The 18112-nt window shown below is 35.0% G+C and overlaps 1 protein-coding gene across 2 annotated transcripts in view; it reads left to right on the top strand.

The window, feature by feature from the left end:
- LOC147069401 (uncharacterized) overlaps nt 1-16479 on the top strand; it is a 38287-nt gene extending 21808 nt beyond the window's left edge. The window contains exons 1-9 of one of the 2 annotated variants that reach the window (XM_085950108.1): nt 6-167; nt 4325-4630; nt 6076-6266; nt 7523-7670; nt 10006-10182; nt 12873-13094; nt 13828-13934; nt 15493-15651; nt 16212-16479. In XM_085950108.1, the coding sequence (XP_085806234.1) occupies nt 161-167; nt 4325-4630; nt 6076-6266; nt 7523-7670; nt 10006-10182; nt 12873-13094; nt 13828-13934; nt 15493-15651; nt 16212-16262 (1368 nt within the window). In that variant the 5' untranslated portion in view covers nt 6-160 and the 3' untranslated portion in view covers nt 16263-16479. Of the gene's footprint in view, nt 1-5; nt 168-4324; nt 4631-6075; nt 6267-7522; nt 7671-10005; nt 10183-12872; nt 13095-13827; nt 13935-15492; nt 15652-16211 lie in introns of those variants that run through there. The other variant, XM_085950109.1, reaches the window with a different exon arrangement.
- Nucleotides 16480-18112: the final 1633 nt, after the last annotated feature.

Below are 18112 nucleotides of genomic sequence, written 5' to 3'. Positions count from 1 at the left end.
AATACACCGAATACCCTAAATTGTACCCAAAACAACATTTAGAAAACGATTATGTAGAGCGTCCTTCTGCTTATAACACTACCGATGAATAGGGGGGCCCGCCAAAGATCCTAGCCTGGGGGCCCGCTTCAAGATATGGGGGCCATGCCTCGGCCACATTATGAAAGGTAAAATTGCAGTATTCCTAAATCAGCGCCGTATGTCTTGAGTTAAGGACATCCGTGATTGGTACGAGTGCAGCTCCACCGAACTATTCCGAGTAATGGATGATAGATTGAGGATCACCTCGGTGAGGAGATGGTACAAGAAGAATATATTAAGAAAAGGCCAAACCAAACATTGTTGGTGATCGTTCAGCTGTTATCGATATGATATCTACAATAATACCTAGATCCCACTGATGATGGAGGGGTGGAGGTAGGCTGTTAAAATCTGACATAAATAGCATACACTACACTTTGTCAGTCATACGTATCTGTTTTCATTGAACTAAGAATACAGTGTGCAGATAGTGTTAGTTAGCTTGGTTTGGTTTACGCAGGGTTTAATTATTTTTTTAAAACAAACTAACGCTAAAAATCAAACAACAAAACCAAATAAGTGTGACTGAAAAAGTGTGCATTATTTTTGTCGGATCGCCAATAGCATACCTTAACTATTATGGTTTGGTAAGGCAGGGTTAAGTTGAATTTTAAAAACTAACCAGCACCATTTGCAAATTGTATTATCAGTTCAATGAAAACAAATGTGTATGACTGACAAAAGTTTAGTGTGCACTGTTTATGTCGGATCTTAATAGCCTACTTCCACCCTTCGCTATTGTTAGATCCCTCGTGGACGGTTTATAGATAATATAAATGTAAAAAAAACACGATGAATTTTGTCGGTTTACTTTTCGAGATAATTTAACTAAAACATTGCATTAGTGTGCGTCGGTGTAAGATAATAAATTGTATAGGTAATACGAATATAATAGCTATAATAATTTATATAATATTATTTAGGTATTAAATATCCATCATATTGTTAGTGTACTTAGCAAGTAATACCAAATTAAAATACATATAACATTACTTAATACAAAAATGTATAAAAAAAAAATTATTGAAATCTTTTTGTGTTTTTTTTATCCCCACATCAAATCGATGTAACTAATAAAAAAACACACTATAGCCCAGTCGCACATAGAAACTCATGTCGACAGCAACCTGTCGAATTTGTTTACATTCACAAAACACATATAACTCAATGCACTGCCACACGTCATAGAACATCGGTGCGTCATTTTTGGTAGCAAAAAGAATGTGCTTCTCGCGCGAACAAATTTCACTCGACATGGGTTGCAGGTAGAATAGCAAAATATCGCATCGGCGCATGTGCAGAAGCTGATTTTTCATTAACACAATGCTTACGGGCCCTTTTAATTAATTTTGTAATTAACGTGTTAATTTGCATTTGAAAAGTTTTTAGCAAAAACACAATTTTGTGTGGCCCGTAAGCCGTGTGCCATGTGACGTCACTGTCCCGGCGCGGTGGATTTTCTACCAAACTTTATGAGCAAATAACACGTCCATGTGGCGGAGAAATACAGGACGGAAACCACGTTCTCTGGGAATGTCCTGAAATATGTACGGAAAGGGAAGAGATGCTCAAGTCAGTTCAACCGGCTGTTGGACTCATCAAGCCGTCCGATCTGGTCGCTATAAATAATATCTTAGTGATGCCACATAACCGCTAAACCAAGAGATGTCACGGAGACTTGAAGCTTTCGAGATGTGGCTGTATAGACGCATCCTCAAAATTCCTTGGACTGACAGGGTGACAAAATTGAAGTTCTCAATCGAATGGGGAAGGACCGAGAAGTTCTACGTAGTATCAAAACCAGGAAACTACAGTACCTCGGCCACATTATGAGAGGACAAAATCACAGCATTCCCTTGTCCCAACTTGTCATTCAATGGTAAGGACGGCGCCGCATTTCGTGGCTTAAGATCATCCGTGATTGGTACGAGTGCAGCTCCACTGAACTGTTCCAGGTAGCAAACGACAAATCTAAGATTGCCTTGATGGTGGCCGACCTCGGCTAGGTGATGGCATAATAAGAAGAAGCAGATGCCAAACAATAATATTAATGGTTCATTTGTTAGAACTTGTACGCATCTGCTTGAATGGTTACGTCATGGACCCCTTTGGTTTTAGTTGCAGAGATTTTGTTTAATAATTATATGACTAGTATGAACCATTACGAGGCCCCCTTTAAAATCTTTTGATCAATAGATTGCGTCAAAGAAAATAACCGTTAATATTAGGATCAGAGTCCCATTAACGCCATTTTGTGGTTATGTTTTTATTTAAATATTCCGCACCGAGTAGCTTCTATACATATTTCCTACGGTAGAATAGTCGACAGGCGACACAACCACAAGACAGCATTAATGTGCGGTGAGCCTTAAGTCAAAGTGAATGACTATTAGCGTGCTGACAGTGTCGACACCGGAGGATTCTAGCTTAAGATGGTAGATGATATGGAGAAGGTCATTGCCGACTCAAGTAGAAAGTCCACAGCGACTGGTCCTACCTTTTCCGCCCTTCCCGTTGTTGTCTATGGACTATGGATGACCTGTCATTGCCTGTCATTGTTCTATAGAGTGCTCATACTGACGCCTCTGTCGTGTTCACACAGGGAATGGTTTGATTTGGATAGATGAGTTACATGATAAATAATACACTAGCATTAACACACCTTCTACAAATATAATGCATATAGCAATGCTACATCTTTTTTGGAAATCGATATTACCACCGGTTTTTATGTGAATGACTAGTCTGAGTTTGATAGCTGATGAATAACAGGAATATATATTATTTATAAATAACACTGATAGTTAATATATTTAATTTGAGAATTTGTTATACTTCAATTTGAAACGAGAAAGGGCGAATCAATATGTCAAGCAATCTGGGATCTGATTTTGACAGCTGAACAGTGAACCGTTGCTTGTGCAAAAAGATATGCTCAGGCTTTATTAATCTAAAGATGGCGCTGAAAAGGTTCATGCTTGCTATTACCCCGCCAGGAGGGCGATTCACGAATGAAGCAGTATGACCGGTTGCACAACGTAAGCGCAAACCTACTTCAACGAAGTATATTAAAAGTCGACCGGTAGTATCGAGTACAGTATGCAATTTAAGTACACACGCTTTGCCGGTAGAGGCGCTAGCAACTCTCGGTTTGACATATTATTAAACGTCAAAAATTTGTACGTAGTGAACAGGCTGTTATTCTATTTTTTTCTATCTTTTACATAACTATTACCGCTGAAAGTATTATTTTGTGTTTAAATTCTCACTTAAATATTTATTGTGATTTTGTAATACAGAAACACACATGTTTGTTTGCAAAATACAACACGGAATTTCCGTTGTTATATTGGAGACGTAACTAGCTTGTTTAAAGATTAATTAGCTACGTACTTCAACATTGAATGATTTAATCATGCAACGTTAACGGTAAGTACTGATTAAATATGAAGTCATTACCAAAATGAATAAAAATGTTATTTAATTTCTATGAAATTCACAAACGGTTCGTTTTGGCATGTTTACTTTCTATCTTACTCTAACGCATGGATGTAAGGTATAAGCATGATGAATGCTTTCTCACTCGCACGTATCCATTTCGTTCGAAGCTCTATACACACAATATCTCCTGTAAAACTAAAAATTTTACGTGCTTCAGTTAAAGCGGTGTTTTTTACTGCTTCATTCGTGAATTGCCCTTCTGGATTATTAAGCCACTTGTTGATGTTGATGAGGTAATTGATCGACCGCCTAATTCGTCGTGCGATCAATTTTTTCTTGAATCATTTTTCAATATTCATTCCCGATGTATTTACCTAGTTATCTATGTATCTATCTACTAATGAAATACTGTCCCGAAATATTAAATACAGATTGAAGATATCATAATTATTATAAGTAAATAAAAAAGCGATGATTTATTAGGTTGATCTACAAAATGATTTATGGTTTTTGAATAAGTTTATCCTAAAATAATTTTGATACCAGTTTGAATTGACAAATGGATTACAACTACAATGAACACTTTACTAGTATTAATGGCGGTTTATTAAAAAATATATTTCATAACTTATAGATAATGTTTACAATTTTTCGTTGCTAGACAATTGAATTTGTATAGGTCAATACAGGGCATAGAGTAATATAATATAGTAGTAAGTAGAGAGACATCAGAGATAATATAGACATTAATAAAAACGAAAGAATTCTATAAAATAAGTATCATATTATTATTTTCTCGCAGTTTATAAAATGGGTTTGAATTACAATACAACCAAAATCCAAAAGAGGAAAAATAATTGGCCATTTTCAGCGATTTGGAACAGATGGACAAGGTTTTGGAAAAGAAACAAAACTATACAAAAAGAGGACATCAAATATGGAAAGATTGATTCATTTATGTTCGCAATTTTGTGGATATCCCGCGTCATTTGTTGCATTCCGGTCAGGTTTAAAAGAATTGCAACCAATGATGTAGAAAGCCCAACTTGGACAATCAAATACTCACCGGGCTGGTTTATTTATAGCGTCGTTGTTGGATGCATTTATCGTAAGTGATATTTGGAATTGTTTTACTGTTAAGTTTTTACTGTCATATCTACTCCTCCAGTTGCTCTAACGTCACATACTTAAATTTACATAATTTGAACACACACATAAATATAGATGAGTAGAAAAATCTTTTTGAAAAAAATACGCCCATCTGGATGCAAACCCACGCCCCTGGGATTTGTGCCCAAGTCCTCTACCACAGTGGTTTCCAAACTTTATGTTACTACACCTCACTTTTAAAAAATCTGATGTTGGCGCCTCCTCCTTTTCAAATAGTCAACAATGTACTAATAGAAAAATGAAAAAGATATCACATCAAATTGCAACGCACAAACACATATTTAAAATATGTAACAGTTCTGAAACAAAGCAGGGCGACTTTTTTTACTATTAATAAATTAATATGAAGAGTGCATTAGAAAAATAACCAAGAACTCAGTACATAAATAGATTTTTGTTTGCTTCAATATATCTGGCGCAGAAATTTAAACGTGGAAACATGGCGAACTTATTTTTTTTTGTAATTTTGATTTTAAAGCTATAATTTTTTATGAATGCCTTCACTTTGTCTTTTTAAATCAATGAATGTATTAGTGGTCCTTGCATTGATTTATTTACTCATTTTTTCAAATTTCAACTAAATAGACAAGTTTAACAACAAAATTATCGTTCCTAAACAAATTTGCCTCAAATTTCAACATTATGATTTGACCCTTTCATTTTTCACGAGATAGCCGCTTCACAATAGTATAGAAGTGAGGTATTATAAAATTAGTCACCATATTTTCAGACAGGTTTGCAAACATCCTTTTATAGGACTGTTTTTTTATGTAGTTGGCCGTTTTATAAACTATGCATTTGCAAACTGCAAACCTGTGGCTACATTAATAATAATGGTGTTAAACTTTTTGCGCCTCCCTTTGCAACACTCCGCGCCTCCCAGTTTGGAAATCGCTGCTCTACAAACTAAATAATGTGCGTAATACATTACATTAAAATTAACTAGTAGCTTTTAAAATACACTCTGAAGCGCTTTCTAAATTTCTTTAATTTTTTGGAGTTGGCTTTTGTATTTTAATCCAAAGTGTTAATATTACCTTAATTATTACTAACCGGTATCAGATTCTCTAAAATTTTTAGTTATAACGTATTTGCACTTGCTAATAATTTAATAAACTATTTTTTTGATCAACGAATTATTCACATGATTTAATCCTTTCTATGCCGCAATTAGTTAATTGATAGTATTTAACATACAAATTGGTGTAATTAGGGCGTCCAAAGACGCTTTGGGCACTTAACCGGTTAAGAATGTAAAGTTCTTTTATTGAGCCTCAGAGATAAATATTTTTGGAAATTTGACCCAGCGGCATCAAATTTTTTTTCTAACAGAGAAGTTTTGAAGTTTTTCAAAATTATGTAAGTATTTTAATGTTATTTTAGTTGCTGTAGGAACGTACGGTGTGTTTGAACCAAGCTTTGTATCGAGTGACCGGGATACTGGATTTTATAACACCTTAAAATTTCTCATCAGCTTTGACGTCATCTTCATAAGCACTGCATCTTTGACCGGAATCCTGAGGAGCGGCTGCCATGTGAAAGATCTCATAGATGCCTTGCAATTGATTGAAAAGGTAAGTGTGGATATACGTCTTATCGATCGATACATTGTCTAAAAAGTAAGGTTGTGGATCAACTAGTTCCCTAGAAAGTTGTTTAGGGTAACCAAGGTGATAACAACTACTTGTTTCGATATGTCAAATTTATTTGTTTCACTTGACGCCATCTTGATTACGATTATCGGTTCAACATTCAACAGACAGTTGAATGACGATATTTTCCACATTATGACGCGGCAATAAAGTTGTGATCAAATTGAGATGCATGTCACGTCACTATCACGCTGTCACGGCGACAAATTTAGTATATTTTAAATGATCACCTCCTCTCTAAATTCAATTATAGAGAGTGCCAACTGTAATGTATTAGTGCTTTGAATTATTATTAATTATGCATGCCAATTTCAATTAATTCTACGCGTGCGTACGTTAAAATTACTCGTTATATTATATCCGTAGATAATATTTTGAACAGAACCCAACCTACAGACCATAGATAATAGACAATATTCTTATAGAAAATACATAGTGCCAACCACTAAAAAAAAACAAAAAACGTGATTTTGACATGCTTCGAAAAAGTGTAGACATCTAGAAAATGATAAAAACGTTTAATGAAAAAAAAATGTAGGTGTCAATGTAGTGAGGTGACCTCATTGTTGTTTTGGTGATTTTGGCAGATTTTGCCAACTGACTGTGTTCGTTTAAAGGTTCAAAATGTGCTACGGGATGGAACCATCAGTCTGATAACATTTTAAACTTTCTTATTATTTTTTTCATTCACAACCCGTAAATGTGGTCCTGAGTAAAAATGAACGTGGTTATGCAGAATGTAGCCAGTCCACATTAATATCGAGCTGAGATAATGGCACTTTAGCAACAAAATGATATTAAAAATGTATTTAAAATTGTAAATAGTATTTTATTTCAAGAATATTTTTTTTGCGGCTTGGCTATTTTCAACAGAACGTAGAGAAAACCTTCTCGCATCTGATCTATATCATATCTCATTTTTTTTATTTTTTGTGGACTGGCTACTTTCTGAATAACTATGTCCAAATATGCTTGCAAAAAATGAAATGGTGTCTGCTTACTTCGTTTATCTGTACTATCGACAAAGTGTGAGCGGTCGATGCTTCCCAATTTATTAATTATAATAATATTTTGCAGGCATGAGCTAGGAATATGTAAACACATCTCTCGCAAAGACACGTGACACGTGACTATATGACAGAAGAGTATTAATTATGTTAATTATTTTAATTTTACAGAGTAATGTGTTACTGTCTTGGGTTTCGTCGAATCCAACCAAAACTAACACATTTGCAAAAATTGCCGCCTTCGTAGTGATTCAGTGTGCTGTGACAATTATAGCTCAATTGGCACTTGGGCGATATTTGGACCAAATTACGACCATTGGTAAGCTGTGCAAAACATAATTTTCAAGAATGTTGAACAACGTATTTATTATAGAAACATTGCATCGGCGGGATAATGCGAAATTCATGTTGAATTCCTGTCAGCAGGCTCCACATTTACAATTTCTACAATGTTTAATCTTTAAGATACATAATTTTGAAAAACACTTTCTGAGAAAATATATTATAACCAATAGAAAAAATCTTTTTGAAAAAATTAAGACATCCCGGCAGGGAATTGAACCTTATTAAAAAGGCCAATAGTTAAAATTTATCGCAATTAGTACGTCGCCTTGTAGCATAGAGGTAAATACAACGGACGGGGCGTAAACCCAGGAGATGCAGGGTTCGATTCCCTGCCGGGGTGGCTTACTTTTTTAAAAAAGATTTTTTCTTATTACTTATAATTTATTTTCTCAGAAAGTGTTTTTCAAAATTATGTATGTTCAATAATCAGAATGGTACATTCTTAAATCTTGTGAATTATTCGTTGAATAAAAGAAATAGGTAAGTTTAATCTTTACTTAATAAAAATATACAATGTATATTGTCACGATGGCCGAGAGGCTTAAGCATCGACTTGTAATGTCGTGGGTCCCAGGTTCGAATCCTGGGTCAGGAAAATACACATATTGTTTTCAATTTGTGTTTGGAGTCAGAGTATGGACCTAATAGGTTGAGCAAGTGGCTAATATCCATTTTTCGTAAAAACAAAATCTGTTAATACACCCTTCATTCTGTAGAGCCCACATGACCGTCTTAGGATCGAATATGGTGAAGTAGTATATATATTAGGTCCAATGAGAATAGTGTAGTGAAAGGGAGTAGCCATTTTTGTAATAGAAGAGAAACTATCACAAATACCCAGGCTTTGAGAAAGTCACATACATAGATTGTGCCATCACCGAGGATCGATCAGGACCTGAGGGTGAAAACCTAGCGTAGTAATACCTACATCATAGTTGTACCTATACGAAAATACCGCAAAACATTTTCTCAAAACCTCAATGAGGTAAAACTTGCTCTGTTGAAGTTTAATTATATGATAGGAATGCAGTGTTTTGATCTGTCTAGATTGATAACCGGGTGGTTCAGAATAATTATGGATCAAGTCCAATTTTCATAAAATTCGATTATTTTTTGGTTCAGTGGCTAGATAAAAAAGATGTCTATATTGTGTGTTTATATCACAATCATAGCTCTACAATTTTCGGCATAAATGGTAATAATAGTATTGATAAGACATCAAATTGAATGTGAATCATGTTCATTTTGACAGTTCCTTCGGCAGTATAAAGAGGCATTTGCTAACATTAATTTGCTGATATTAATTTGCTAATATTAATAAAGCCTGAATATACTTAATGTTTCGACTATTTATTTAAATTGATCTATGTACTATCACACTAAGTATCAGGTAAGTATATACAGTGAAAAAATTCGTGAATTTTACAAAAGGTTTTAATTTTAGGCCCAATTATCTCAGGATTCATTTTGATGGACTTGATCCATAATAATTATTGTTAGCCATCCAACATCACTCGAGTTTCTGCCCTTCGGCACATCGGTTATAATTACGATATTATGAATAGTGATTATTGTATACACTGTAATAATAAATAAATATACTCAAGTATGTATTGTGGAAAACAAAATACACCGCTTCTCTGCAAAATCCATTGTTAATCAATAATATGTCCCCAAACAAGATAAAGCAGAAACGATAAATAAGCATTCACATTGGACTGGAATGAGGCTATAAAGAAAATGGGCCAAAGTATGTGGATAGATTTTCACCATATGGCATCATTAGAAAAGGGGAAATGGAGTAAGTCTATTCTACCATCATCACTAGAGGTGCCCTGGTTTGTAGAGTCTCCTTTGACGAAGAAGGAGCTTAAGTTAATACTGAGGCTAAGAACAGGGCACACAATGGGCAAAGATTTGATGTCCTCATGGGAAGAAGCGAATCGCAACTCTGCGATGAATGTCATGTTTTAGAGGACATTGTACATATAACACTACAATGCCCTAAATATGAACTTCGCAGAGTACAGTTGCGAATTGCGGATATCTATGAGAATGTTGATGAATTGAAGGGTGTCCTGGCGGTGGATAAGATGGAAGAGCTAGGCAAAAATTGTAAAGTTATTTAACAGAATAGGAGTGAGGACCTGATTGACGGATCCCCTTCTAGAAGAAAAGAGACGATATGACAGCAAGTCGCAGTCAAAGCCTCGGTAAAATCACAAAAAAAAAAAAGCATTCACATATCAAACCGACTACATTCGTAGATGACACCATATTGTATATAGTTTAACATTTTATATTTTCAGGTCGCCTGCTATATAATATCTGCGTTGTAATGTTCTTCACCCTGTACGTGTGCACGTGTTTTCACGTAGTTATGGTATCCAGTTGTATCTACATGTTAAACGAAAAGCTAGCACTAGTTAACATCGCACTCAAAACTTTAACCGTACATATGAACCCTCCAAAATGGTTGGACTGCAGTAAGTGTAATCGATTAATTAATTGATTTATTCAGTTATAGCTTAGAGCACATTTTTAGATAATTCGCCATATTATATTGCACAATAATCAATATCGCCAATCAATATGCTGACACGGGTTGAGTTGTTTATCCCCATAGTGATATACAGTTGATATTATTTATGCAAATTAATAGAGGGGAGGAGCAGTGAATGGGATGATTTGGCGTCACCTACTGGACGTCAGGACAAATCGATGATGGTTTATTGAATGGGAAACAATCACAATAGATATTATTATTATGCAATTTAATATATGACGGAACGGGACGATTTGGCGCCACCCATTGGTCGCTAGAGGGAATGGGACAACTGGGCGCCAAGACAATTGGGAGCCGCACTGTCGAATGAGATAAATAGACGTTCGTTGCGATTTTATACAGAAAGTAGAGATGAATTTTAATCAGTTTCTATCTACTCTTAGTAGTTTTAATTCATTTTACTCTTAAAATAATGTTTTTTTATTGTGGATTAAGAACTATAATACTTGAGGCTTTATATTAAAATAAAGACAATTAAATCATTATTTACGCGTGCCTATTTAAATTCTCATCAAGTATTAAATAATAATTTAAATATAAATATTAATTAAATATTCTAAAAGTACCTAACGTCCATTTATTTTCGAATTTCATTCGATTGCGTGGCGCCCAGTTGTCCCGGTGCTGAATCGTCCTAGACGCTCACCAGGAGAGCAATTTTTGAATCAAGCAGTATCATAAAATATGAATACTTGCTTGAAAACGCGAAATAGCTTGAAAGTTAAACATGAACTTACTATGCCCCAAAATGCAAAGGAAATATTGGGAATACATTTATGATAACGTAAGAGCTTGCATTATTTATTTTAGTCTTTGACCGCCAGCGCCTCTGCTGGGGAAATGTGAAACTTAAAAGCCTCCGCGACCGTAAAAGATCGAAGCAGAAATAAAATTTCTCATAAGTACTAAATCTAAGCAGGCTGCTTGAACAGCTTTGAAACTGCACGATTCAAAAATTGCATGACAACTCGGCGACGGTATATTGAATTGAAATAAAACAAATGGGAAACAACAAATCTCAAGATAATAATATACAGTTTCCTCTCTACCTTAGGGGCTCACGGGGATTATACAAGGTAACAATTAAATGAAAATGACGAAAGAATATAAATATTTGTTTCATTGTCATCATCGATTTCTTCTAACTTACGACGTTACAGCGCTCGAAATAGACAATTTTACGAACCGGAGCGCTCGATAATTTTCCGAAAGTATTAACATAGCTACTTATCTAATTTTGTGTATATTTTATAAAAAAAAAACAAGCGTGTTAGATTTCTGTTATTAAATTTGTCCTATCTACCTCAGAAGTTCAAACATTTTTTTTTCACGGGACGGAGCGATAGTTTTGTGGATCCCACGAACCGGACCGGCGCTCCGGTGCACTCCAGTCCATTTCGAGCCCTGACGACATATTTATTGTAAATCAAACAAATTAATGTAGGTACCTACCTACTGTACGAATTAATTAAACATGTATGTACCTACCTAAATTCATTTATATTTTGTCGATGTTTACATAGTAAATTAATTTTATTAAGTATTTAAAAATAATATATTTTAGGGATTTATTTATGGTGTGGACTACTGTTTCGTAATATCTGACCCCACCATCTTATAAGCTATAGCCGGCACTATTATAACAACAGTTGCAAAGGGTGGAGGTAGGCTGTTAAGATACGATATAAATAGTCCACAATACACTTTGTCAGTCATATGTATTTGTTTTCATTGATATTTATTTATTTATATTGATATCATTGATATCATTGATATTTATTTATTATTTTATTGATATTACAAATTAAATACTGCTAAAACCTAGCCATAATATATAACAGTCAAAAAATAATAGTGCATCTATAAAATAACTAAAATTATGCTATTAAAACATACATAATTTTGGATATTTTATATAAAGAATAATATTTTTTATCTACCTACTATGGTTTGGTTAGGCAGGGCGTGACGTGTAATATGTATTTTTAGTTCAACGAAAATAAATAAGTATTAATCACCCACGATGGCCGCGTGGCTTAAGCGCCGGCCTATAGTGTCGAGGGTTCCAGGTTCGAATCCTGGGTCTGGCAAGTACACATGTTGTTTTTCAATTTGTGTATGAGTCAGAGTATGGACCTAATAGGTGGAGCAAGTGGCTGACATCCATTTCTCGTAAAAACAAAATCTGTCAATACAAACCTCCACTCTGTGGAAGCCCATATGATCCTATTAGAATCGGACATGGTCGAAAGAATTAATGAAAAAGTGTGCATTATTTTGTCGAATCGCCCATAGCATACCAAAACTATTTTGGTTTGATTTAGGCAATGTTTAATTGATTTTTAAAAACTGACCAACACCATCTGTAAATTATTGTAGTCTTAGTTCCATAAAAACAAATACGAATGACTGACAAAGTTTAATGAGCACTAGTTATGTCGGATCTTAACAGGCTACCGCCACCCTTCGCCACTGCATAACAATATATATCATACAACTTCCACTAAGTTAATCCCCCATTTGGAGATTAGGTCAGAACCGTCTTATAACGAGGCTAGTACTACATTTATCATTATTGTGTTTTATTTAAGTAGTGCCCGTAATTTTTAGGATTACCGCGACACACGATTCGAGACCTCTTACCTTATCCAAAATGTAGTAACACTTACGGTGACATAAGCGCCAAGATGTCCGCCGTTTTGCGGTCCCGAGAACTTCTCATGAAAGCAGCGAGAATCTTCAATCAGTCCTTCGGGTTGGTCTTCACGATCGTCTTCATCTTCACGCCCATGCAACTGGTGATATCAGTTTACTTCATCATCAATAAAATAGGTATTAATATTTGCACATAGTATGCCCAACATGAATACTATATTATGCATTGTAATGTGGATCATTTAAAATTTCAACATATTGTTATATTATAAATAAGGTATTCTTAATTGTATGGGTTCTATTAACGAAAACCATCCTCAACTCCGACTACTTACCACATTTAATATTGACCAAAGCAAAGTTTGTATATTATATTCAATTATACCTATTGGTTGAGTTTTTTAAGTGGACTGTAATTATTTTAAGGGGAGATGAGGGGGTCGGATCTAGGGGTAGGGGTGATGGAACAGAGTACCAGACATTGACCTTTGTGATGGTTTATGATGGCTCCGTGGTCTGGTTTCAACTTTCACTCGAGTATCGGTATTGTTGTTTTGGGTCACCCGGTTCGTACACTCACGCACTTTGTGACACATTTTTATGGATTATGAATGAGTCTGTATCTGTTACTAATAGAACAATAAACAGAACATTAAATGGACGCATGTTGGATTTACATAACAAATTATATTTCGTTCGGCATGCGTCATTTGCACAATCCGCCCGTCGCCTAGCCACGATCTTTTTAGACCATGCCTCAACTGATGTATAAAATAGCCTTAACTTGTTCAATCACTTTGGTTATAATATGTACTTAAAAAAAATATTTTATTGATTCACAATTTAGCTAACATTGATTATATTGTTTATACAACGAATAATAATTATTTATTTCGTTTCTTTTCGACAGATTCACCAGATATAGTGGAGTATACTCTCATGAACATATCATGGAGCTTTGGATACATTTCAAAAATAATATTCATGATGGAAAGCTGTAATAGAGTTTCAACAACGGTACGTATTATTTATAATCAGAGCTGATAATACCCCCCATCTTATTAAGGGTTGGGTTTCAGTGAAAAGGTCGAATATGGGGGTTGGTTCTATGAGTGAATAATGAAAAAAAAACGACAATGGGTTCTTTGGAACACCGATATTATTTTTTAAGATGTACCAGTTTCGATTAGAGGTGCTCAATATTTCAAATCAAGTGTTGCAATGATTTTTCCAGCTACGGTTATTATTATACCTATGAATATTTGATTAAAATTAGTATGTACTATTCTAATTATTGAACATACATAATTCTGAAAACTTCTTCCACGGCGCTACATCCCAGGTGGGATTTGGCCTTCTCCACTCGCTCCAGTCTCTCGCCACACTTCTCCAGTTACCGGGTCTTCCTATATGAAGCCAGTCCACTTCTACGGTGTCAGCCCATCTCCTTCTTGGACGGCCTCTGGGTCTCTTCCGTTGGGATAGCCACTTCGTCATGATCCTTGGCGCTCTAACTTCAAGCATTCTCTCCACATGTCCCGCCCGTCGTAGTTTTTGGGATTTACAGTATCTTATATGATTGTTTGCTGTTCAATCAGCTCTTCCAACTCGTGGTTCATTTTTATTCCGTAGTTCCCATTTTCCAACGTGGGTCCAAAGATTAATTTTCGGAGTATTTTGCGCTCGAAGACAGCTAATTTATTTTCCTCGTTTTGAGTTAAGCACCAAGTCTCACAGCCATAAGTGACCACTGGCCTTATAATTGTTTTATATATTAGAAGTTTACTTCTTTGACCTAGAATTTTCGACCCCACCAGTCGCTTGCAAGAGGATACGAGATAAGGCGGATTTTTATCTCCTCTGCTGTCTTATTTTGGGTATTTAGGCTGGATCCGAGATATTAATCATGGCAGTCGTAGCATAGTGGTAATGCACAGGGCGCGAAACCCAAGAGACGTAGATTCGATTCCTGCCGGGTGTCTTACTTTTTTCGAAAAAGATTTTTTCTATTGGCTATATTTTCTCATGAGTGTTTTCAGAATTATATAAGTTAAATAATTAGAATAGTACATTGGTAAATCTTGTGAATTATTCGTTGAATGAAAGAAATAGTTAATTAAGAATTACTTTTGGTTCAGTAAAGCAGTTTATCATTGATTTTATCTTTGAGATATTTACCTTTAAACCTGTTTTGCGCCTTTCATTTGCAAGCTCCTGCGTTCTGTTCTGAAGGTTTTTGTATTGTTAACTATATTGTGCTTAAATTTGGTAGCCGTACTGAGAGCAACACGATGGTATAACGTTTCATAGTTAAGTTGATAATAATAAAATCAATGTTCTACAGTGCATTATACGAAAGAAAGACGGCTTCATTTTGCTGAAAAATATGCGCTCTCTATATATTATTACTCTGAGGTACTGCCACTTCGCACTCTCCAGTCCTCTTTCGGAGTACCAGGGCTGGGAGGTATCATCTATTCCAACAATTTTAATCGAAATTTAGCATATTTGAGTGTTTTAAGTATGTTTATTCTTTATTGGAATAAAATATTGATAATTACAATTTTATTCTCAGGCTAAAAAGGCAGAGCACATCGCCATAAAAGCGCTTGCTGCGACTACTGAAAAATGTCTAAGAACTGATTTAAAGATATGTTTGGAGGTTATGATACAACGTCCAATCGTCTTCACTTGTATGGACATGAAGAATATCGATCGATCGGTTATTGCCAATGTAAGTATTGTATCGTTTAGAATTATCGTTACCCTTCAATGAACGACAGAAAGTTTTGAGTCGTGATTGTATTTCATGAGGGTGGACTGATTTTTTTTCTGGATGCATTTATGAATACACCGCGGTTATTTTCGAGGTATCTTTATAAATATATATAAAAGCTTTAAATGGAGATGGGCTCGACACATAGCTCAAAGAAGAGACAATCGTTGGACAAATCTAGTCATCCAGTGGTATCCGAGAAGTACAAAACGTCCGCAAGGTAGACCTAGAGGACGCTGGATCGATGAAATGATAAAGTTCTGCGGAAGTACGTGGCAGCGCAATGCACAGGACCGAGAGAAGTGGAAGCAGCTTGAAGAGGTCTTCATCCAGCAGTGGATATATTCAGGCTGATGATGATGATGATATATAATGCATTTATATATTAGATATTATAACATAATTTTATGCATAAGAGGCGCATTTTTTGATACTGCCCCGGGCGCTAAAATACATTGATACGGCACTGCATTTAATCCTCGGTCTCTCAATTGATTAAATCTTTTAATATTTTTTAGACTGTCGGACAAACGATCACGTTGCTAATAATATTGGTACAATATGGATGAGCATTCAAAATAAAAAGTATAGAGCCACAATATGGAAGCACAGGATAATTAAAAATGACTGAAGATGGAAAGAAACATAAATCAGCCATCGATAAAGCTTTAAAGAAAAGCTTTCTTCAATACAGTACCAATGTAGAATCTTTAGAATATCTATGTATTTATTTGTGTGTTGAAAGAATGGAATAAATTCAAATAAATACAATTTAATGTTTGTTTCTGTAAGTGTTTAATTTTTCATATTGGTGTTAGTCTAGTTTTTCATCATTATCATTATTTAACCCATCAACCCATGTCATAGCCTCTGTCTAGAACTGTCTCCATCTCCCCTAACCTGGCCCAGTGCCCTCTAGGTATCTGTGCCGGATGTGCTAGCATCTTTGTTGACACGGTCCAACCACTGGAGTCTGTGCTGCCAAACGACCTCCGATCATCCGGTCTAGTATTATACATAACGTGACCATTTATTTTTCCCCCAAAGGTAGGTACTTATCCATTTTAGGTGCCTCACACTTTCGTACAATACAATTGACAAGATAGTAATGTTTTTTCATGTTATATTATTAGGTTACCTATTTTATTTATTTATTTGAAGATTATCGGTAGATATGTTTCAGTAGGCGCATACAATGCTTGAGTTCTTACATATTTTTTTAATAGTACATATTATTTTATTTAATAATGAAAAGTACACACAGGTACGAATACATGAAAATTTATCTGATGTTATATTTTTCCGAAGAACAAATTTAGTATATCTGGTGTTAATTTCAAAAACGAATGTATTTCTACTGTGTTTTTTCACTCGACTACAACTTATGCATAAGAGAGAAGACCATTATTTATACTGGTGCATTAGTGCCGGGCAGTGGTGAAGGATGACTTTTGGAAACAGGTAGGCTGTGGAGATCTGACAACGACACACTGATTTAATGAAACTACAAAAACTCACTGATGACATAAAATTAAGTTTAAATTAAGAACGTATATCTTCAAAACATTTATACACATCAAAAATCATTAGATAAAAGTTCTTTTTATTTTTAAAAACAGTCTATATTTATTAATATTCGATTAAACACCATAGAAATTATTTTTTAAATTATCTAATTATTAATTATTTAATTTTAGGCTCTGCGATCGGAGCTTACCTTAGTTCATACATTTCGATAGACTGGGCAGGGCTACGTGACGTAAAGTCCATATGAAAAAAAATGAGAATTATTTGAAACATAATGCGACTTTTATTTACGTTAAGACAGATGGCGCACTGTGGTATATTTTTTAAAACCTTTGCAGATTGCTTTGTTATTATTTTGTAATACATTCCTATACATACGGCATCTCTCGTTGGCAAAATAAATTATTTTATAGAATATAATCAAGTGATTGTTTAAATAAGTCAATATGCAATTAAAAAATATTTTTCTTAAGAATGTAGGCTTCAAATAATCGCCTTGTATGGAGTCTTTGCCACTGGTGCTGGGCAGGCATAAAATATATTCAATAATTATACGAAAATTTTTGTGATCCAAATTATTGGCGCGAAAGTGTCTGAACAACTCCACACAACGACTTTCGGTTGAAACATTCCCAGTGTTCCATTCAAACACTTTTGCGGTGTATTGTAAGTAATTAGAAAAAAGTGAATACTCATCAAATATTTCTGTATTTTAGTCACAAGTTTCATTCTTTTCGGAAACGGAACATTTTGGCGTCCCAAAGCTGTGTTCGGGGACACCGGGACACGCCGCCTGAAAACGGGACACGTCTGGTCACATTAAGTATACATGATTTCATTCGCGGTTGAGCACTGTCCATTCTTGATACATGGCCCACCCATCAGAGTCATA

This window comes from Rhyacophila brunnea, unplaced genomic scaffold (assembly GCF_057557595.1).
Source record: "Rhyacophila brunnea isolate RB1 unplaced genomic scaffold, BYU_Rbru_1.0 scaffold_23, whole genome shotgun sequence".
Classification (NCBI taxonomy): domain Eukaryota; kingdom Metazoa; phylum Arthropoda; class Insecta; order Trichoptera; family Rhyacophilidae; genus Rhyacophila; species Rhyacophila brunnea.
Note: the sequence above shows the minus strand (reverse complement) of the source record. Positions and strands in the feature narration are given on the sequence as shown.